Source organism: Gekko japonicus, unplaced genomic scaffold (genome assembly GCF_001447785.1).
Source record: "Gekko japonicus isolate JY-2015 unplaced genomic scaffold, Gekko_japonicus_V1.1 scaffold2183, whole genome shotgun sequence".
Lineage (NCBI taxonomy): Eukaryota > Metazoa > Chordata > Lepidosauria > Squamata > Gekkonidae > Gekko > Gekko japonicus.
The window spans coordinates 246,221-269,430 of NW_015175428.1; the positions used below are offsets into that span (position 1 = coordinate 246,221).

At 42.9% G+C, this 23,210-nt stretch overlaps 1 protein-coding gene across 1 annotated transcript in view; it reads left to right on the plus strand.

Annotated features, from left to right (window-relative positions):
- Window positions 1–23,210, plus strand: part of NEK11 (NIMA related kinase 11) — a 116,944-nt gene that overhangs the window by 55,056 nt on the left and 38,678 nt on the right. The window contains exons 10-11 of the mRNA XM_015425829.1: window positions 206–299; window positions 1,947–2,085. Coding sequence (XP_015281315.1) covers window positions 206–299; window positions 1,947–2,085 — 233 coding nt within the window. The remainder of the gene's footprint in view (window positions 1–205; window positions 300–1,946; window positions 2,086–23,210) is intronic.

Genomic DNA, 23,210 nt, shown 5'->3' on the forward strand with positions numbered 1-23,210 from the left:
AGTCAAGCAGTAGAAATGTTAAATGCCCCTGAAATGGCAGTATGATAAGATGGTATGGCTGGAAATTCGAGGTAAGGGTATGAAGAAGGTAGTGTTTATTTCTCACGCCAGCACTTGTCATTGCTGGAATGACAGATACTAAAGTCAACTTGCAATTTCATTCTCCTGTTACCATTTGTAATACAATGGTCTGTAATCTTTTCAGACAGCTGGCTGAAGAAAAATACCAAGAAAATCTCAAACGAATGCAGGAGCTCAGATCCCGTAATTTTCACCAAGTGAATATAGATGTTCTTCATGTAAGGATGGATACTGTTCTTTGCTTCACTTTTCTAAAACCCGGCCAGTTTACTTGTGGTATTTCTGTGTTGTTTGTTTTTTTAAATAGCCTTTCTTAGACAGGATCTCTGAGCCCCCCAAGTTACAAAACAGTCAGTATTCCAAGGGGGTAGGAGTGAACTAGATCAGCTGGAAATTAGCTGTAACCCACAAACGTAAAGCATTTCAAGTAGGAGATTTAATCAAGTTGTACACTACAGAAAGTTTGCATTTTTCCACTCCCCCCCCCTTTTTGCGATCAAGTCACAGCTGGCTGACAGTAACCCTGTAGGGTTTTCAAAGCAAGAGATGTTCAGAGTTGGTTTGCTGTTGCCTGCCTCCATGTCACAACCCTGGTACTCCTTGGGTGGCCTCACATCCAAATACTGTCCAGGGCTGACCCTACGTTGCTTCTGAGATGTGACGTGGTCAGGCTAGCCTGGGCTATCCATGTCAGTAGTTTTTATCCTGGAAAACATGTCATGCGCTACGAGTACTACAGCCAGAAATAGGATCAAATCTCTTATGAATGTTTCCTGCTACATGCAGAGAGAATTTTATGTTTAGACAGGAGCTCCCGCAAGTTGTCCACCCTGTGATACTGAGGTCAGTATATGTAGGGAGAAAGCTCTCCTCCCTTCTCTTTGCTAAGCAGAACTTCAGGACTTACATTAACTAAGGCATAACATCCTGAGGGTAATGATTTTGAAAACAAGGAATAAATAATGCTTCCATAACTAAAGGCATGGAAATCCTGGGCAAGGAAGTTGGTCTTGAATAATATTGTCTCTTTTCTGAAAATGAATACTTTGGAGCATCAAGAAAACCCCCAGAAAGTAGCATTTCCACTAGTAAGTAATCTGTTGGTCTTTGACCGTAATGAACAGGACAGAACACTAGCCATATGCGCAAGCCTGATTTCATAGGATGAAAAGTCCTGTGGGCAACTCTGATGTACTTGTGTCCTGAACATCTTTTTAGCACTATAGTCTTCACTGCATTTTCAGTTGTTCTCATTGATCCTATATATGTGTTTATGGCTGAAAATGAACTGTTGACTGTATAAGAATCTAATCACAAAGCCGTAGAATAACGAGAATATGCAAGCCAAGATCCAACATTGCATTCATAGATCTGAAGAAGTGAGCAGTGAGTCACGAAAGCTCCTACCCTGCCACATATTTTGTTAGTCTTTAAGGTGCTACTGGACTCTTCCTCTTTTCTACCATTGATTGCAGAATTGACGATGGTGGCTTTCATTAAGTCAGTTACTGTTATTGCCAAAGGCACTGATTGATTCGCCACTATGCATGTTTAAGCTAAGTTTAGAACAAACTTAAGCTTGTGTGCATGCACACCATCAGATACCACGCACATGAAAGCTTATACCCAGAATTAAACTTTGTTGGTCTTAAAGGTGCCACTGGACTCAAACTTTATTCTGTTGCTTCAGACCAACATGGCTACCCACCTGAATCTAAGCTAAGTTTAATGAGGGTTTTGAGATAAAATAATTATTTTTGAAACCATTCTTAGAAAATTCCTGCTTGGTTTCCCAGGCAGAATGTCTGCTACGTTGTTATCATATTGTGGGCTACTGAAAGCTTGTCTTTATTACTTCAAATAAGGAATCTGGTCAACAGATTGCAGAGCATCTGATTACATCTCAGCCAGTCACTTCGTTGGACTACTTGTCTATAGGATGTAATAAACAAACGGACAGTGAAACGCCAGGCAGATTCTGCATGTCTGATCCAGTGGAGCATGGTAAGAATTTGATACAATTAGAAAAACAGCATTTCATAACTCTTTAGAAGATAGAATAACGAAGAGAAAGAAAGGAGCAATTTCTCCCCCTTCCCTTTCCCCATTACACCCACCTGATCAATGCAACGTGCAAAGTCCCTCAGTCCCAGTAATATACTTTCCTTGGATCAAAAATGGCTCCAATGAAGGGAATCCCCTTCATTGTGCCTGCTGATCACAAGATCTATTCTGATGGCATTTGTTTCTATAGCACATCTGTCAGGAAACTTAAATCAGGTTTTGCAAAGTTAAAATCAGATTGGAGGGGAGAGCTTCTGTACCAATATTGCTCTCTCAGGAAACTGAGTCTCTGACAGTACTTGTGATTGGCCCCCATCTTCCATGCAGATGAAGAAGAGGCACTATAGTGGCCCAAACATAGGAGTCCTGTGTCCTGTAATGACTGGATACTCATTGGATGCAGAAGTGATGTACTCCCAGCATCTCTCTTAACTGCTTCATTACCAAATGGTGATCCAGAAATTCCATCTAAAGAAACCTTCTTGTATTCTTTTATTTAAGCTACCTTGATAATTTGATTGAAAGGCGAGGTGTGATTAATAAATAATTATGTTTATATGGCATACCTTCCATTTTCTTTGAACAAAAACCCATTTGGTCCAAATAAAGAAAAAGGAAGCAAATTCTAAAGCATGCGTGAAACTTTGCATGGCTTATCCCAATTCTTGTCCTTGTTACTGAACCAGGAGAAGGTTGTGATCTGGGTGAGCCTTTATAAAACAGTCAGAATACAAAATTTAAATGGTCCACCTGGACAGCATGTTCTCTTAGTTAAGGGGCATGTTTTAGTATCCTCACTAGTGGGTCATCTTTATTGTATATTTATGTACTTACTATGTACCATTTACTTTAAGTTTTCAAAGTGATTTACAATAAAACGAGCAAGGAAAAGCCCACCGGAAACCTGGCATATTAAAACCACGGACATAGCTGAACACCTTTTAAACCAGGTGATGAAAAAGCCCACCTAAACAGTGCAGATTTATGCTTCCACCTACACTGGTGCGAGAAGAGGTGGCTCTTATACACAGCTCATTTCACCATAGAAAACCATTAGATCTGATGAAACCACCTTCGATTCATGCCTGCTCCGGTTTCTGAACAAAATCAGCACTTAAAAAAAAAGATTGACTGAGGTTTTAGGGATTAGGGTGGCTGATTTAGATTCACATGGTTCCATTTCCGTTGACTGCGTATATTTTCGGTTGAGGATTGTCATACTTGTAGTTTGTTTTGAAATGATTAACGTGGTTTTAATGTTGGGTTTATTTAATAGCTTTGCAATGCTTTTTTGCCATTTTGATACAAGCTGCCTTGAACTTGTGGAATATGCGGAATAAACAGAATAAATCCCTTTATTTTGATGCTGTGGTATTTGATCCTTGTGAGGAACTGTTAGCCTTCAGCTCCTGTAAAAACCAGGCATCTCTGTCCTAAGAGGCTAAGCAGCTGCTTTGGAGGAAGCAGTGGCAAAGTTACGAGGATAAATGAATAGCTAAAATGCTTCCCCATCAGGACAGAAAAGTGCTTGTCTCTGGAATGCGCATCGTTCTCGCTGGTGGCACAAAGACGGAGTGCTGTACTGCCATGAGTGATTCAGAAATTAGAGTATTTGAATATATTAGGCATAAACTGCAGGGTTAGGGTTGCCAGCTTCCAGGTGGAGCCTGGAGTTCTTTTGAAATTACAATGTATCACTAGACTACAGGGACCCATTTCCATGGAGAAGATGGCAGCATCAGAGAGATAATTCTCTGGTATCAGATCTTCACTGAGCCCCTCCCCCTCCCCCAAATCCTCCTTCTACAGGCACACACACACACCGAAATTCTTCAGGAATTTCCCAAGCCGGAGTTGGCAACCCCATGTGGGATCACCATGCAGACCACTACTCAGAACATTAGCAATGTTGGTGTTAAGCAAATGTAGACTAAAATGCTTCATAAGACTACTAGCAGTGCTCAGTTTGGTGTAGTGGTTAAGTGCGCGGACTCTAATGTGGGAGAACCAGATTTGATTCCCCACTCCTCCACTTGCACCTGGCTGGATGACCTTGGGCAAGCCATAGCTCTGATAAGAGCTGTTCTTGAAAAAAGAGCAGTTTCTGTCAGAGTTCTCTCAGCCCCGCCTACCTCACAGGGTGTCTGTTGTGGGGAGGGGAAGGGAAAGGAGTTTGTAAGCCGCTCTGAGACACCTTTGGGTAGTGAAGGGCGGGGTATAAATCCAATCTCTTCTTCTTCTTCATATGCCAAAGTCTGTCCAGGGCTGGACTAACATCTGGGATGCCTGGATTCCATCCCTGCCCATCCTTGAAACTCACTGGGTGACCTTGAGCCAGTTACTCCTACAATAACTTGCCTCTTTGGTTACTAACCTCAGGATGGGGCAGGGAGTTTTCCTGAAATCCCTCGTGATCTTCAAACTACAGAGATCAGTTTCCCTGAAGGAAATGGCAGCTTCACAGCACAGCATCCTGGCACCATGTTTATTTGCAGCCAGGAGTCCGAGATTGCAATAAGAAGCAGGGGTCGTTTCGTAGAAAAAGAGCTAGGGGAACTCATTAGCGTAACTCATTAGCATATGCCACACCCCCTGACATCACCGGAAGTGTGTCATAAGGCCACACATCCCGCCCCCAACGGTCCCGGCCGCCGGCGCCGGCCTTGCAGCTCTACTGCCGAGCCCCATGAGGGGCCCGGCGGTGGACCTGCAAGGCCGGCGGGAGTGCAAGGAAGCCCCGCAAAGGCCCTCCCTGGCCCCAGGCAGGTAGGGGTGGGGAGAGGCAGGGAGGAAGCAACTTACCCTCCCTCTTCTCTTGCCTCCTCCTGGCTGAATGAGGGCCAGAAGCGGTGCGGCCGGAACCTGGGGGCGGGGCTTCATCATGTGCCCCGCCCCCCGTACCTCACCCGGGGGAACTGCGATCCCCCGCGAGCCCCCCTGAAATGACCTCTGATAAGAAGTAAGAATCATTGGCAACCTTACTTGCAGTAAATAGAAATCTTAATGTCAGAAAGTAGCAACCACTCATGCACACAGATATTGTGAGAGGCCCATGTCCTCTGGATCCAGGGATGGATTGGCCATCCTGGGGAATAGTCCCGGAACCCAGGGTCACCTTTTTGGACGTTTGTTGTGGATGGGTAGCAGTTTGGTGCCTTGTAGGAGTGTCTCATCGCCTCCAGTTATGCCCTGTGTTTATATTTGTAAATAAAGCAAACATTACAAAAACGACTTCAGTCTCCAGTGCTCCCAAGGGAACTATACCTGGGCTGCGCTGGAACATCTCACTGCTTGAAGAAGTACTGAATTCATGCAAATACTAATAGATAAAAGATATTAAGTGGAACATGGGGGAGGAGGCTTTAAAATGCACTGGAGTCAGTGTTTTGAAGCAGAAGATTTTGTGTGACATTATAAGTCTAGCCTCGTCAACTTGTTTTTTTCACAGTTATCAGGGGAGAAAAATCTATGTGGGAGGAAACCTCAGTCTCTAGAAAATATGACCAGGCAAGAGAGACAAGATTTGAAAGCCAGGGACCCAAAGGAAAAATGGAACTTGTGAGTGGGTAGAATGTCAGGGCAGGAGCTTGCAAGAGCTGAATAAAAACAGCAGGCATACAGCAGGAGGGGACTGATTGCGCTTTCAAATCTATTTTTATCAAATTACAATGTATTAGACCTAACAGGCTTCCAGTGTTACTCTTATCTCCTTTTAACTCTGTATTTGAAAGCTCTGCTGTACGCTTTGGAGACCTGCACACGGAGGTCTTAAAATTCCTTGCTCAGGTATTCAGATGTCAAGGTGATCGGTGCTTCATACACAGAGAATGAATGAGCAATTCAGAGCACTTATATTCCAGTTCGTCACATTGTCTTCCAGTCCAGTGTCTTTATTATTCTTACTCTCAATATGAACGCACCGAGCTACTATTTTTGTTCTTCCGACTCTTAGTAAGAACGCACCAAGGTAACAGTGCAATCCTAAACCAAATTATACCCCTTTGAAGTCGTTGATTTTAATGGATTTAAGGGTGTAACTCTGCTTAGGATCCCACTGTGAATGAGGCCGTTAGTATCAAGTATCTGACTTGAAGTTATAATTTTGCTCTTGTTTTTCCTTTTGAAAAACACACAGCTGTCCATTTGGGGGGGTGTCTGTGGTAGAATACCTGCTTTCCACGCAAACAAACCCCCCAGGCTCAGTCTTTGAGAGTTTTAAAAAAAGGTCAAGTAGTAGGTGAGGGAAGAGACACTGCCTGAAACCCTGGAGAACTGCTGCCAGTCTGAGTAGATCACACCCTGGGCCTTTGGTAGACGAAGGATCCGATTCAGTGTTAAGGCAGCTTCATGTGTTCAGCCGCATAACTATGGCATGGGTTTTGTTGAAATGCTTGGGGATATTATATAAATATCTGAACAAATAAAAATAAAGCAGACCTGAAACTGGAGCCAGGTTTCACAAACCTTGTATCCCCCGAAAGTATCTCCTGCAGCAATTTTTTTTTTTTAGGAGAGAAAGGGGCAAGGGGTTACAGGACTGTTCGCAGGGTGGAGGCAAGAACGCCTCAGCCCATTGCAGACCAAGCCAGTGCTCCCTGTCTTCCCAATACAGTGCGGCAGAGAATGAAACTCCAGAGCACTACAACAAGGCACTACCCCCAATCCAGCCAAGGATGTCAGTACATCGAAGCAGGTTTCCACATGCCTTTCACTTACTGAATCTGGAACTATAGCTTAACTCAGATATGCATTGCAATAGGCATCCTAGCAAGTATGTAAACCCAACTGTAGGCATTAGAATCATAGAGTAGAAGGGACCTTCAGAGTCATCTACCTGCACAATGCAGGAAATTCATAAATACCTCCCTCCCACACCTCCAGTGACCCCTGATCCATGCCCAGAAGATGACAAAAAAACCTCCAGGATCACTGGGGGCCAAACTGGCCTGGAGAAAAATTGCTTCCTGACCCCAAAGTGGCAATCAGCATTTCCCTGGGTGTGTAAGAAAGGGCCACAAGAACTATGCACTGAGGCAACCCTTCCTGCCCTCCCTCTCATGATCTGCCTAAGTTCACAGAATCGCTATTGCTGTCAGATGGCCATCTAGCCTCTGTTTGAAAACCTCCAAAGAAAGAGAGCCCATCACCTCCTGAGGAAGCCTGTTCCACTGAGGAACCGCTCTAGCTGCCAGGAAGTTCTTCCTAACATTTTGCTAAAAACTCTTTTGATTTAATTTCAACCCGTTGGTTCTGGTTCGATCTTCTGGAGCAGCAGAAAACAACTCCGCACCATCCTCTATATGACAGCCTTTTAAGTACTTGAAGATGGTTATCATATTACCTCTCAGTCATCTCCTCACCAGGCTCTGGACCCCTCACCATTTTTGTTGCCCTCCTCTAGACATGTTCCAGCTTGTCTATGTCCTTCTTAAATTGTGGCGCCCAAAACTGAACACAATAGGTGAGGTCTAACCAGAGTAGAGTAAAGTGATACCATCACTTCATGTGATCTGGACACTATACTTCCGCTGATACAGCCCAAAATTTCATTTGACTTTTTAGCTACCATATCACACTGCTGACTCATGTTCAGTGTATGGTCTACTAAGACCCTTAGATCCTTTGCCCCCATACTACTACCAAGCCAAATCTCCCCCCATTCTATAATTATGCATTTGATTTTTCCTACCTAAATGCAGAACTTTAAATTTATCCCCATTGAAATTAATTTTATTTGTTTTCGCCCAGTTTTCCAGCCTGTCAAGATCATCCTGTATCCTGACTCCGTCTTCTTCTACCATATTTGCTACCCCTCCCAATTTAGAATCATCTGCAAATTTAATAAGCATTCCCTTTATTCCTTCACCCAAATCATTTATAAAGATGTTGAACAAAACAAGTCCTAGGACAGATCCGTGAGGCACTCCACTTATCATTCCCCTCCAAGAAGATGCGGAACCATTCACAAGCACTCTTCGGGTGCAATCTGCTAACCAGTTACAGATCCACCTAACAGAAATAGGATCCAAACCACATTTTGCCAATTTGTCAAAAAGAATATTGTGTGGAACCTTACCAAAAGCCTTCCTGAGGAGGGGTTAACTCTCTCACAGTATTGTCATGAACTCAGACAGATTTCCAGAGCTGCTGTTTCCTCCAGTTGTCCCCGTGCCTTGTTCCCAGACTGTGGTCAAGCTTCTCAAGGCTCCTGTTTGCCAAGAAAAAAAATGCACGAGGTCTGATCGGGAATCTTTCCTCATCTCAGCTGGCTCAACCCTCAGTCTGAAATGAGCTTTAATGCTGGGGAAGTTTTTATTACAGTGAAGCACATCAGTCTACAGTGGCCAGCCAATTTCATGGTATTAACGTTTAAGTTGTTAAGGTAGAATGATGATGCCTGGCACTAACTCTTATGTTCATCCTACCCAAGTGCTACAACAGAGGTGTCAAACTCGTTTGTTACAAGGGCTGCAACTGACATAAATGTCACTTTGTTGGGCCGGGTCATGTGTGCCATAAAACGTAATGCCAGGTAGCGAAGATAGAAGCTGTATAAAAAACTGCAGCTGATAAGCTCTGAGTTGGTGTGTCCTCACTGCAAGGCCCCATAGGCTGGGAGGGGGGTGCAGAGGAAAACCCACATAGGTGGACTGGAGAGGCAGCTGGTTAGATGCTCCCGTGATGCTTGACTACTGCAGACAAGGTTGTTCTGCCATGCTGAAGCCACAGTGGAGTGGCTCTGCCCACTCTCCCCCAGCTCTCCCTCCTTTGCACCAGTTGCTTGCGGGCCACATAAGAGCCCTGGACGGGCCAATTCTGGCCCCCAGGCCTTATGTTTGACACCCCTGTGCTACAGTGTCAATTCTCACTTGTAATCTCAACCATGATTGAGGACTAGATACACAAGAGCAAGTTAAAACTGATTCTAGAATACCAAATCGAAATGTCGATGATTAGTATTACTTTGTAATCTAGGGATGGATGGTATGAATGGTAGAAACGCCCAATATTGATGGCATTCAGCCTGCCTCTGTCACTCACTGCTGCTGCCTTGGGGTGCTCTAGGACCCATAGCTGTGCTTGGGAATTAATATTGCCAGGGTGGTCAGGAGCTTGTTTTCATTCGGCTATTGCCAATGGAGACGGGAGCAGAAAACACCTACACAGGAGGTCAAAACTCAAGAACAGCTTTACATTCCAGGAGCCAGCTCATCCATTTTGCTTCCAAACATGTGCAAGAATTCTGGAAGGCTCTCAGAATAGTATGATGAAGATAACTCTTGTTGTTTGTCCCCAGGACTTGATAATTAGAGCTGTAGCTGAGTGAACAGGGCTGGCAGGGATTTATCTACTTTTACAATACAGATTTATAATTTTCTTACCAAATGAACTTTTCTTCTGCCAAAGTTATCAAATGTCAGATTTGTCACCCATTTCTTGAACAGGCTTACCATTCTGTCACAAACACAGTGGCAACCCCAGGATTTCCCCTGTTGTCTGCCCTCCCTAAGAGTCACTCCCTCGTTTTTGAATTGAGTGAATGAATGAGGTGGCTGCGGTAGCCTTTGCGGGCAATGTCTTATAAAGCAGAGATAGCAGACAATCCCCCCCCTGCCCCCTCACGCTGATATTGAAGAAATAATTTGTCATAGCTGTAGATTAATATATGCTAATACAAATCTGAATATTCACAAACATGAGAGCAAGTTTATATTAGCTGTGGATGATTTCATCTCTTCCTCCATCATCCGGATGAGTTATGGAGATTTATTCTGTTCACATAAGAATGGAGAGAACTGCTGAACAATCTGAGGCCCCCGAGACCAAAACGGAGGCAAAGCATGACTGCAGAACCCAACTGTTCCGCTATCTATTGCTAAGCAAGAGTGCTTTGTGACTGCCAGCTCACCTTGACGTGCTGTCATTTCTTTTCTGTTCACTTCAGTAGCTTCTGAATGCTTACTTTACACAAAGCCAGCATCCTAGCTCAGCAAAGAGTTCAGAAATCAGTTAAAAAGGGAGCCAGATGAGCTTTTAGTTTGCGGGAAGAATCTCGACAAATTCAGTCACAGATGTATTGATAATAAGTACAAGATAATAAAGTGGTTAAGTTAAATTGTGAAACAAAAACAGGTGACTCGGCTATTTTTGGGCAGGAACGCACAGGAACGGAGTTCCGGCTGGCTTCCAAGTTGGCCACACCCAGCAGGAACTCATTAGCATAATAGGCCACACCCAACAGCAGAAACTCATTCGGATTGGCTACATTAGGGGTGTGTGGCATAACATGCAAAGGAGTTCCTGCTCCAAAAAAGCCCTGGGTTTTGACCACAAACAAGGTAAACAGAATAACAAGCAAAAGGTGGGTGTGGCTGGATGACCACACGTCTGGTAACATGGGGGTGCGGCCTAATGTGGTAATGAGCTGTGCTGTCAGGGGTGTGGCCTAATACGCTAATGAGTTCCTGCTGTTGGGTGTGGCCTATTATGCTAATGAGTTCCTGCTGGGCTTTTACTACAAAAAGAGCCCTGAGGTGACTGATTTTCTTTCTGCAATGGCTGCCATGCTCAGTCCCATTTTTGTATGGGTGAGGGAACCTAGATGGACTTAATTACTGAACATTCAAAGCAGGGTTCTGCTGAACATCTGGTTTGTTCTCTAAGGGCAAGCAATTTAGTAAGGGTATAAAACTGAGGTACAGGCCCCCGCATGTGTTTACTGTCTTCTTCATTGAAGATAGATTCAAGTGGGAAGCCGTATTGGTCTGAAGCAGGAAAACAAAGTTTGAGTTCAGTGGCACCTTTAAGACCAACAATGTTTTAATCAAGGTATAAGCTTTTGTGTGCATGCACACTTCTTCAGGTACATTGAAATAGAAGTTACCAGGACTTCATAACTAAACTCTAAGGATTACCTTTCTTTCAAACTGCAAAAAAAAAACTTGCAAAAAACAAAACCCTAGCATCCAACAGCAGGTAAATTAAATGGCTGTCCTGAATTGTGGTCTCAGTAACCGTGTAAGCATTCAAAGTGGTCCCTAGGGGTAATATCAGGGAAGCCAAAGGCTAACCTTGTGGGTTCCCAGGGCAAGAGCACACAAGAACCAGACTGCTGTTTTAAAAATTATTATAAAGTCTGTTTATGAAATATTAATACAGAAAAAATTATTACCGACACATTACTCTGAAATTGTACAGAACAGAAAACAACAAAACTAGCTCCGGCCCCTGTCACACGGGAGGTTTTGGCCCGGAAGAGGGACAGATCGGGGGTGCAGCAAACGGGTGCGAGCACACCACAACATCTGGGAATCTGCGTGTACCCGTCCCTGATCCGTCCCTTCAGGCCTAAACCGCGCAGTAAAAAACCCCAACAAAAAGGTAGCACCAACCGGAAACGCCGCAGCAAGCGCGGCCGTCGGATCGCTGGAGTGCCCGTCTTCAGGAGCATTCGAGGCTCCCAGCCGAACTGCGCATGCGCACACATGCACAGCCGGCTGCCTCGCGCTCCCTTCCGTGGCTCCCCCCCCCCGGCATCTGATCGTGCTGGGGAGCAACTGCGCGGCGGTTCACGGGATCTATTTGATCCCGCCGCCACGTGTCTCTTTTGGTGCAGCTTTAAAAAGCCGCACTTTGGCCGCATCAATTTCCCCCCATGTGGCAGAGGCCTCCAACTACCTAACACTCAGTAGATCTGTGTTGGTAGCAGAAGCTTTAGTTTCTGTAGGAAGGCCTCACATTAGCGTGGACTACATCTTTAGCAATTGCAAAGCATAGTCGCAGCCTGCAGTCCATGAAAATCTCAGCTAGCCTCCTCTGTCCTGAGCCATTGTTCAAATTATAGCTTCTGGCCCTGCACATCAGGCGATAATGAGATCCAATCAGAACCAGTCTCCAAGTGAACTCTCCGGTAAATTACCTCACCACTCTCAACCTTCTCCCTCCCATCACAGATCATGAGTTCTCCGGAGAATCTAAGTACCAGGCTTCCATCCATGACCTTGAAGATGATAAGAGATACACAGGCCAAAACTAATTAACAGCACCTGTTTGACAGTTCAGGCCCAATGCCATCCATATTAACCCTTGAGGAGAAGCAGAGAGAAGGGAGGGGGGAAAGGTCCTTTGCCTGACAGGGGGACACTCACTCTGATTGTGGTCTGCTACACATCTTGTAGGAACCACTGAATGGTGACTTTTTAAAGGCAGACATAGCCCTGCGTCGGAACAAAATCTGAGTCTAGTGGCACCTTTAAGAGCAGCAAAGTTTTATTCAAGGTATAAGCTTTCGTGTACACGCGTACTTCCTCAGATACAGTGTGCATGCACACGGAAGCTCATACCGTGAATAAAACTTTGTTGCTCTTAAAGGTGCCACTGGATTCGAATTTTGTTCTGTTGCTTCAGACCAACCCGGCTACCCACCTGAATCTATAGCGCTGTGTGGAAAGCATAAATCAACATGTCAGTGTCTGAATGAGCCCATGGCATGGCCAAATCTAGTGACGCCCTCTCCAAACTTGTAGGATATCTAGGCAGATAGTCCCTTTCCTGAACAAGCCCTTGTGGTGCTGTAGGTATTCTGTGTGGTGCATGAAGAATAATGATTTGAATCCTTCACTTGGTCACTTCCCACAATACAGCACGCTACACATTTGTATTGTAGTCTCCATTAGTGAAATCAGCATTTTTCAGGGAAGAGGGAAGGCAGACACAGCCAATTTTAAGTATGACACAAATTGGGTCACAGGTGCCTGACCCCCAACTCTCAGTCATATGTTCACCTTTAAAAACCTTTCCATTGCTCTGTATGGCTCCAAGGACTCTGAGAGGGAAGGAGGAGCTTCAGGCCTTCTCCTGTGCCATTTTTGCCAGCTGAATCCACCATGTGGGAGGGTTTGCTTGTCCCTTCATTGGGCTCCATGTGTCCATCCCAGGGCACACAGGCTACGGAAAGGCCAAACAGGCCCCCTATAGTCATTTCTGCTGACAGCATTTGGATCCACGTGGTGTGACTGAAAGGTTTTTAAAGGTTATGTCCTACATGTACCTATGACTGAGAGTTGGGCTGGGCACTGGTGACCTGATATGTCACCTGTAACATGTATGTTGGTCCTAGCCAAGGAAGAATGGAAGGTACAACAAACATATGTATAACAAACATAGACAACACTGTGTACTGTCTAGTCGTTCATGGCAAAAGAACACAGCAATATGTAATAAGAAGGGGGTGATGAACCCCTGTTTAACCTCCACAAGGCAAAAAAATTTTTGAGATGCCTCTTGGAAACGTGGGATCCAGCACGAATACCATCTTGGCCCCCAACACTAGAGAACAATACTCTTATCACAACCCTCCAGGAATGGGATGAAGAGAAATGCATGATGGAGCCTTTGTGATTTCCCAGAGGGCTGACCCATAACACAGTCTCTTCAAGGAGGGTGGGGATGATGTCATGCATGCACCTTGATGTATATGACATCTGTGTCCCCTGGCAGGATCTTATATTCTCCTGCAGAGGGTGCCATGATTGGCTGCAGAGTTAGCTGCGATCCTGGCTTCTGTAGTAGATGGGGGGAGCAGAATGGAGAAAGAGGGGCAGTCCTCTGTACTGCCCATTGGCTTTAATGGGAGCATTTAACTCATATCACCTCATTTGCATTTGCAGTGTTATGCTTTAGCATGGCGTGGGTACAAGCAAGCACAGGGCTCCTGTTAAACGCAGGTCTTTGCTCACCATTTCTCCACTCCACCCATTTCCTTTCCCCCCATGTTATGGTCTACCAGCAATAGCAATCCACTGGCACAAGTGTTGCAGTCTAGTGGTATAAGGGATTTAGGAATGAACATAGGATAGTTTTGTTACTGTGATAAATTGCTTTGTACGGTTCCAGGACTGATACAGTTCCATTAACATCAGTAGATCTAGGGCTTACTAGCTTTACAATTGGTGGAAGAAAGAGGAAGTACCCCTTTTGACCTCTGAAAAGGCTATGCTGGGAATAAGGGGACCTGTGCGAACAAATGCCACATGTGGCAGGGCAGGGACTGCAGTTGGCGGAGGGGGGGACCTTGGGAGAAGTCAAGCAGAAAAGCTGATAGGATCCAGCCCCTCATCTTTATCTCCAACATGAGCAAAGTTGAATCTAGCTCTGCATTTTAGAGGGAGTGGAAAATGAAATGGATTATATTACTGTTACACTCATTGTGATACTCAGAAGAATATCAGAGTTTTAGAAATCATTTTTTAAATTTAAATTTTTGGTATCATCAAACTGTCTAATTTCAGTTTTCAACAGATGACTTATCTAAATGATAAAATGAATTTTGTGATGAAAATTTAAAACCATGTGCTCTTATATTTTGCTTGGCGTGTTGGTTTATATTCATAACAATTTCATAGTTGATTAGATATAGTAAACAAGAGAGAGAGAGAATTAAAATATGTTTATGAATTTGCATATGCAAGTACAGATAGGCTATGTAAATTTAAACAGAAATATGAAAATCTTAACAACTGGGAATCTGTGATCATAAGGTCATGTTACATAATTGACATTTGCTGTATGGTTGTAGTGCATTTTCTAACATGTAATATAACCAGAGAGCTATTTGCAAGTCCCTTTTTAATGTAAGACTGCCCCCTACAGAATTCTGCTTTCACCCCACTACTCTGCTTACTACTTTGATCCCTCCTTAAGAAGTCCAGTCGTGGGACTAGGCACATGCACGATGGAAAAGCCCTTTCATGATTCATCTTTTGTTCATATCAAAACTCCTCCATAAACCATACTGCCTCTATAAAGTCAGGCTCCTAGAAGCACACACTGGGCAATGTTGTCAAACGTAGGAAATATGTATTTCTAATTAATTACCCAAATGACCATTGTAAGATTAACATTCTCGGCATTTACTTTTCCAGAATCTTAATGGCTTGTCTCTGACCTTTGAAGGGAAATATTTGACAACATATATTCTATAATCTCTGTAAGGCCTCACAGCTGGGGAATCGTTTTAGAATATCAAACAAAAGCTGCTTTCAAAGATACTCCTATGTCACCTTACCATATGATTGTTGTGGACACTGAGTGGGGCATCCTAGATGATGATTGGGCTATCCTCTACTTTATTATAGGAGCTGTGGTGGCTCAAGTGGTTAAGACGCTGAACTGCAGGCTGTGGAAGGTCGGTAGTTCAGCAGTTCGAGACCCGAGTGTGCCGCATGACGGAGTGAGCTCCCGTCTCTAGTTCCAGCTCCTGCCAACCTAGCAGTTCGAAAGCAAGAAATTGCAAGTAGATAAATAGGTATCACTTCAGTGGGAAGGTAACAGCATTCCGTGTGCCTTGGTGTTTAGTCATGCCGGCCACATGACCACGGAAATGTCTTTGGATAGCGCTGGCTCTTCGGCTCTGAAACGGAGATGAGCACCGCAACCCTAGAGTCGGATTCGACTGGCTTTCGAGCAAGGGAACCTTTACCTTTTACCTACTTTATTCATTTCTCTTCATTCATTTTTCTTTTTTCAAAAAACCTTTCTATTTAAGATGTCACAATCCCTCCTGTTCCTGGGGAATTTCTGCCTCTCAAACATGAATCAGTGTTTTCTGCTTGAAATTCATAGTTACCGTCCTGCATTGGGTACAGGGAAATATCCCGGACGTTCTTTCATGAGAAGAACCAGCCTGACTTGCCTGTGTTGATAGGGTTTGTCCATGAGTTTTAGAGGCATTTGTAAACATACTTCCCTCCTCTTACAGTTTTTTTGGAATTCTGCCAAGGTCCTTGCCAGATCATTGGCTTTCACTTAATATCTTTTCAACTTTCAAAAAGTTTCATCTCTCACCTTTGTCAGTTGTTAAGCTTCAGTCACTCGAGTTAAACTCTCAATCCCACTTTGTCTTCTGTTCCTTTTTACGCCATTGGTTACAGTATTCAAAATTAATTACCTTAATAAATATGTTGCAATAAGTTACATCATTATAATACCAAAATAGCTAAGTGCATTACAATAACTGCATATATTATTTTCAGATATTTCCATTGCAAATTATAACACCTATAGATGTTTCATGATGAATTTCAACCAGAGAAAGTTTCATTCTCTATCAGGAAATATGGAGATATTAATTCTCTCCCTGTGAGTTGTATTCAGTCCTCAGGCAGAGTAGTCTATCAAAGTAAATATATATTGAAATGCATATTTGTGCATGCAACACCTGCGGTTTTATTAATATACTAATTTCAGCAAATGGCCACGGTCTTGCCCAAGTATAACATAAAGCCCACTAAGCATGAAAACCAACGACTTTGCAAAATGGGTAAGAAAGTACAGGTTGGCCTCCATTCCCTCGGACGATTGCTGCAGTCCTAAGAACACTTTCTGGGGAGTAAGCCCCATTGAATAAAATTGGACATACTCTGAGCAGACCTGCTTAGGAGTGGTTGCTAAATGCTTAATGGTGGAACTACACACTCCCTGCTACATTTTTTTATATTCTGGGATTATTATTTCTACCCATGATTCCTGTATTAGATTAAGTAAGAATTTATCGATTATGTGTAATAAGCAGGAAGATGTGCTCTCTTTTTTTTGGTAACAAATCAACTTTTTAGCATAGAGTCACAGTTTGAAATAAAGGAAGGATCCAATAGCAATACTCCTTCCAGCTTTATCTGTGCATTTGATATTTTTAAAACAATGGAGAATCGGACTCTTTGGTAGTATTTTATGCACAACACAATCAAATAAAAATATTTTGTAAAAATTGTGAGAATGTAGCTTTTAGTGTTTTGACAAAAGTATATGCCTACAATCTTTTTTAAAGCCAATAAACAGTAATTGTTTTCCATGTGGCATTCTGAAATAGAACTATTTTGCATGGGACCTGTCTGTCACTAGGGGCAATTGGGGGGCGGGGAGAAGCAGCGCACTCTTATCCTTAACTGTTCAGAGGTGACAGTGTAGGCCAGGAGCACCAGCATGTGAGACTGGTGATTGGCTTTAGCCCCTGACACAATGTGTGCTGCTGAGGTCAGCAGAGATTGTTGGCCACTCAGCAGTTACGTGCTTGCATGGTGTTGGCTGAGACCTTCCACAGGGTCCGGATCTCATCTGGAAAGGCATTCCACTAAGTTGAGGCTAGACAAACACTTTTTGGGCTGGTGACCACTAGAAGAGCATTATTCAAAGAGCACAATGCTCTCTGGGGGGTGTACCAGGAGAGACAGTCCTGAAAATATATTGGTCCCAGACCGTGTAGGGTTTTGAAGGTTAAAAACAAGACCTTGAGCCTAAAAATGGGGGGGGGGGCATAAAGAAGACACATGCCCAGACTGATTCCAGTGCTTGTGGACCAAATGCCAAGAAAATCAGGAGCGAGTCTAGTGTACGGAAATTCTGTCTTCATGATGAAATTTTGGTTAGGGATAAGCAGAGAGTTTCCCCTGTCATTCACTTATTGTTCCATGAACATTCCTTCTGCATTCTGGTTAAACCTGGAGAATATATTGTTTTCTCCTCTACATTACTAGTGTGTGTGTGTGTGTGTGTGTGTGTGTGTGTGTGTAGATTGATACACTCTACAAAAAAGCAATCTTGATATGATTGTATGTATGATTGTAGCAAGATTCTTTTTAATGAATGTGTTTTCTTGCAGACTATTAAAACACAGCACAAAGAATAATCACATCCAGATTGCTCCCCTCCCCAGTATTTTATCAATGTAATAATAACAATAAAGCGGTAAAAACAGAAACTCAAAAAATTTGGAAATACAGAATTTAAAGAAAAAAATTGAACAAAAATAATTTTTGGAAGTATTCCTGGTTTGGTTATGCCCCTGGCAGCTATTATTGGGAATGGTTGAGCATTTGTTTCTCATGGCCTTGATCCTGATACAGCCTGGGACTTGCGCATTTGTCATCTTTGTTGGAAGTTTTGTTAGATCAAAGTTTAGAAAAAATATCACATTCATTAGTGATGCCTAATGCACACCATCTGTACTCAGTTGTCAAAGAAATCAAAAGGCAGTTAAACAGCCCACATGTAGATGGATTAATTAATATTATTTTCACAAAGTCATAGATTTTGTAGCAAATATTTACACATTTGCTGAGTACTTCCACAGCTCCAGTTGGAAGAATTGCCAAAATCACAATGAGGAAGATTATAGTGACATGCATTGAATAAATTCCATGTTTTAATTGGAGCTTCTTCACTGTGCAATTCAGGATATAAGGCCTGGATTTCTGTTTGTTTATCCAGGTCTTTAGCTTGGAGAAATGATGAGTGAGAAGTGACATGATAGAGGTTTACAAGATTATGTATGGGATAGAGCAGGTAGAGAAAGAAGTACTTTTCTCCCTTTCTCACAATATGAGAATTCGTGGGCACTCAGTGCTGAGTCGTTGGGTTAGAATGGATAAAAGGAAGTCCTTCTTCACCCAAAGAGTGATTAACACATGGAATTCACTGCCACAGGAGGTGGTGGCAGCTACAAGCATGGACGGCTTCAAGAGGGAACAGGATAAACATATGGAGCAGAGGTCCATCAGTGGCTATTAGCTACAAGCTATAGATAGGACCTCTTGTTCTGGGGCAGGTGATGCCCTGTATTCTTGGTGCTTGGGGGGGGTCAACAGTGGGAGGGCTTCTAGTGTCCTGGCCCCACTTGTGAACCTCCTGATGGCACCTGGTATTTTTGACCACTGTGTGACAGAGTGTTGGACCGGATGGGCCATTGGCCTGATCCAACATTGGCTTCTCTTATGTTCTTGTTCTTATGTACCACTCTCCTATTTACGAAAACTATTTCAGAACCATAAGAAAAGAAAAATTGGCTTATTATTATTATTTCATAGTTTCTTTAACACATTCAAAGCATTTCACATACATTCTTTCAATAATATTATACAATATAGTTTTTTTTAAGACTAGACAGTTGAAATATTTCCAAAGCAACAATTTATGTGGTTTCTCTTCTGAAAGAATGCAGTTGGAGGCAGACAGAAGAAACCAATTGGCGTGGGGTTAGCTGAATTATGAATGATTTTATATTGCACTGGCGTCCGTTCCCATATTAATATCAGTGCTTTCTTTCTGAGAAAGAATGAGACTCTAGAAAATTGAGGTATCTGATACAGTTCCATCTCTGAAGGTAATGAGAAATGGTTTTGGCTAATAACTGAGTCTTTACATATGGATTATTGCTTTCATTTTTGAGGAGGACTTTGCCTAAAATCGATTTTGCCTCGCTGATGTGCCATATATGTTTGTCTTCACCATCTAAACTTGGTAATGACTTGGATCTGAAGAAGTAATACTGAAGGTAGAAGATAGGGCAATTTTTGACAAATCTCTCCTCACACTGCAGACCTTCTACTCTCTGCTCACACTGTACCTGGGGATTCCCTGTTTCCCAGAAACAGCATTTTGGGGGGAATTTCTTAGGTAGTGGGAGGGGAAACATGAGAAAATCTCACTCCATGGATAGAAAATTCTTCCATCCTCAGAAATCCTCCACTGGATTCAACCACATGCAGTATTGTTTTCAGTGGGTACCTGATGTGTTTATTTTCATGGCCGATATTTGATATGGCATGTTTATTCATTAACACATTGTCTACTGGCAATTTAATCTCCATTCTATCTTTATGCTACCTGTCAATTACCCTACTCTGTTCCTAGGGGGTGTCTGTTTATCCACTCACTCAACGACGTTTTCTGGGTACTTCTTGTTGGCTGTCCCTCCTGTTCAACAAATTTAAACCTCTGTAACCAGATCTAGAACTTTTGTCAGCTGAGACTCCATTAATGTGGAATGTGCTCCTCTAAGAGGTTCATAAAGCTGTCTTTCCAAAACCACAGACAAAGTGCATTTTTCAGAGAATTTTTTGTGGCACTGGAATAAACTTTAAAGAGGGTGCTGTCATTTTGGCTATATTTGTTTTTATTAAGAAGATTTAAAAGACTGTGTGTTTTAATCTATTTGGTTATTAGTCACCTCAAGCAAAGGAGAGACTGGATCTTTTCGTACAATGATAAATAAGCAGGAACTTGTTAGACTGGATTTTCACTAAAGAATTGCCATAGGCTAGAAAATCCTTCCTTGCATTTGTTTGGACAGAGAGCAGTTGAATTTCTAGCTGGCAGTCTACCATGCGAGAGAAGCTATCCAATCCAATCACTTTATTAGAGTCATAGACCAGCAAACAATACAACGAGACAAGTAAAGAAAGGTAAAGGAACAGTAAAATTATGAAATATAATAACATCTAAAATTATAGACCTCTCTCATGGATTGCTGCCTTGATGTGGTGAGGAGGCTTGTGTGGTTTGATGAGGCTGCAGGCTATGCCATGGAGGGCCACCCAGGATGGACAGGCCACAGTGGAGAACTCAGACAAAACGTGATCCACTGGAAAAGGAAATGGCAACCCACTCCAGTATCTTTGCCAAGAAAACCCCATGGACAGTAAGAAAAGGCTGAAAGATATGACCCTGGAAGATGAGCCCCTCAGGTTGGAAGGTGTCCAATATGCTACTGGGGAAGAGCAGAGGGCAAGTACAAGTAACCCCAGAAAGAGTGAAGTTGCTGGGCCAAAGCTGAAAGGACCCTCAGCTGTGGATGTGTCTGACGGTGAAAGGAAAGTCCGAAGCTGCAAAGAAAAATACTGTATAGGAACCTGGAATGTAAGATCTATGAATCAAGTTGGATGTGGTCAAAAATTAGATGGCAAGACTGAACATCGAAATCTTGGGAATCAGTGAACTAAGGTGGATGGGAATGGGCGAATCCCATAGAAAAAAATGGTCGGCAGTTATGGGATACAGTCTCAAAAACAACAGAATTTTCTCAGTCTGAATCCAAGGCAAACCATTCAACATCACATTAATCCAAGTCTGCCCCAACCACTGACTCAGAGGAGGCTGAAATGGACAAGTTCTATGAAGATCTACAACACCTCCTAGAACTAACACCAAAAAGATGTTCTTATCATCATAGGGGACTGGAATGCTAAAGTAGGAAGTCAAAAGGTTACTAGAATAACTGGCAAGTTTGGCCTTGGAGAACAAAATGAAGCCAGGCAAAGGCTAACAGAACACACTGGTCATAGCAAACACCCTCTTCCAACAACCTAAGAGGTGACTCTACACATGGACATCACCAGATGGGCAACACCGAAATCAGATTGATTATATCATTTACAGTCAAAGATGTAGAAGCTCTATACAGTCAGTAAAAACAAGACCAGGAGCTGACTGTGGCTCAGATCATGAGCTACTCATTGCAATATTCAGGCTTAAACTGAAGATAGTTGGGAAAACCACTAGGTCATTGAGATTTGACCTAGATCACATCTCTTATGAATATACAGTGTAGGTGAAGAATAGGTTTAAGGGACTAGATTTGATAGAGTTCCTGAAGAACTATGGACGGAGGTTTGTGACATTGTACAGGAGGCAGCAATCAGCATCATCCCAAAGAAAAAGAAATGCAAGAAACAAAGTGGCTGTCTGATGAGGCTTTACAAATAGCAGAGGAAAGAAGGAAAGCGAAAGGCAAAGGTGAAAAGGAAAGATTTACCCAACTGAATGCAGATTTCCAGAGAACAGCAAGGAGAGATAAGGAGACCTTCCTGAATGAACAATGCAAAGTAATAGAGGAAAACAATAGAATGGGAAGGAAAATTGGAGAAACGTTCTGTACAAAGGGAACATTCTGTGCAAAGGGAAAGTTCTGTGCAAAGCTGGCCATGATAAAGGAGAAAAACAGTAGGGACCCAACAGAAGCAGTAGATATTAGGAAGAGATGGCAAGAATACACAGAAGAACTATACAAGAAGGACTTCCGGTTGATGGCGGCGTGCTAGCAGACTCACCTCCCGGACCTCCTGGGGGTGAAGCTGCGGTCCAGCAGAAGGAGGGGGTGCGCAGGATCGTCACCCCCCCCAGGGACCCAGTTGAAGGGGCTCTGGCCATGGGACTCTCGAGAGGTTGCCTCTTCGCCGGCCCGATGCCAGGGAATTGAGGCGCTTCTCCTTCCCGATGGTTCTTCATACTGTGAGACCGAATGGAACCAAGCGACGCCGACCGGGGCAAGCGCAGGAGGTCGAGCGTAAGAAACAGAGCTAAAACAAGGTCTACAGACCAATTATGAACGTGAGTTCAACTAAAGCAAACAATTAAAGTGAAAAAGAGAGCTTCCCACCCACGCGGAACAGAAAGTGAGGTGACCGGGGGAGGGACGCCTCCCACGTGCATAAACTTTTAAGCGAATTGGAGGGGGGGAGCGGAAGATAAAGCAGTTACTGGCTTCACAAAACATAGTGGTTATTGAAGCGGTTGCTAAGTTTTGTAATTGCCTTATAATGAGGAAGATGTGTGTTAAACCCATGAACTGAATGGCAATTGTGTATGATTCTGATCTATGCAAATAAAGGTTTTGAACTTCTTAACAAACACAATAATACTGAATTGTGAAGAATAGAAAATAAAATTAAATGGATCTATAACAGTAGAAGAAATTGTAGATACAATCAAGAAACAAAATAAAGGGAAAGTACCTGGACCAGATGGACTCCCAATAGAATACTATAGCAGTTTTGAAGACTGCCTATTAATACCATATAAAAAGGTGCTGGAAAATATATTGGAAGAAGGGAATTTACCACAATCATGGAAAGAAGCTATTATCTCTTTGATACATAAAGAAAATACAGATTTTAAAGAAGTGAAAAATTAAAGATCAATTTCGCTTCTAAATGTGGATTATAAAATCTTTGGTGCTATTCTAGCATCGCGTTTGAAGAAGGTATTGCTAGACATAATACATCAAGATCAAGCAGACTTTCTGCCAAATTGAGAAACATTATACATATAGTTATGGCAGCAAGATTTCTTTATGCTAAGTAGTAGAAGAAATCAGAGATGCCAATGGAAAATGAACTTTTGACAAAAAAATTGAAACAGCAGAAATAGATATATTGTCGGACTTGTTAAAAGACCAAAGTAAACAAAAAGTGAGAGACAATTGGATACCATTTTATGACTGGGTGGAAAGA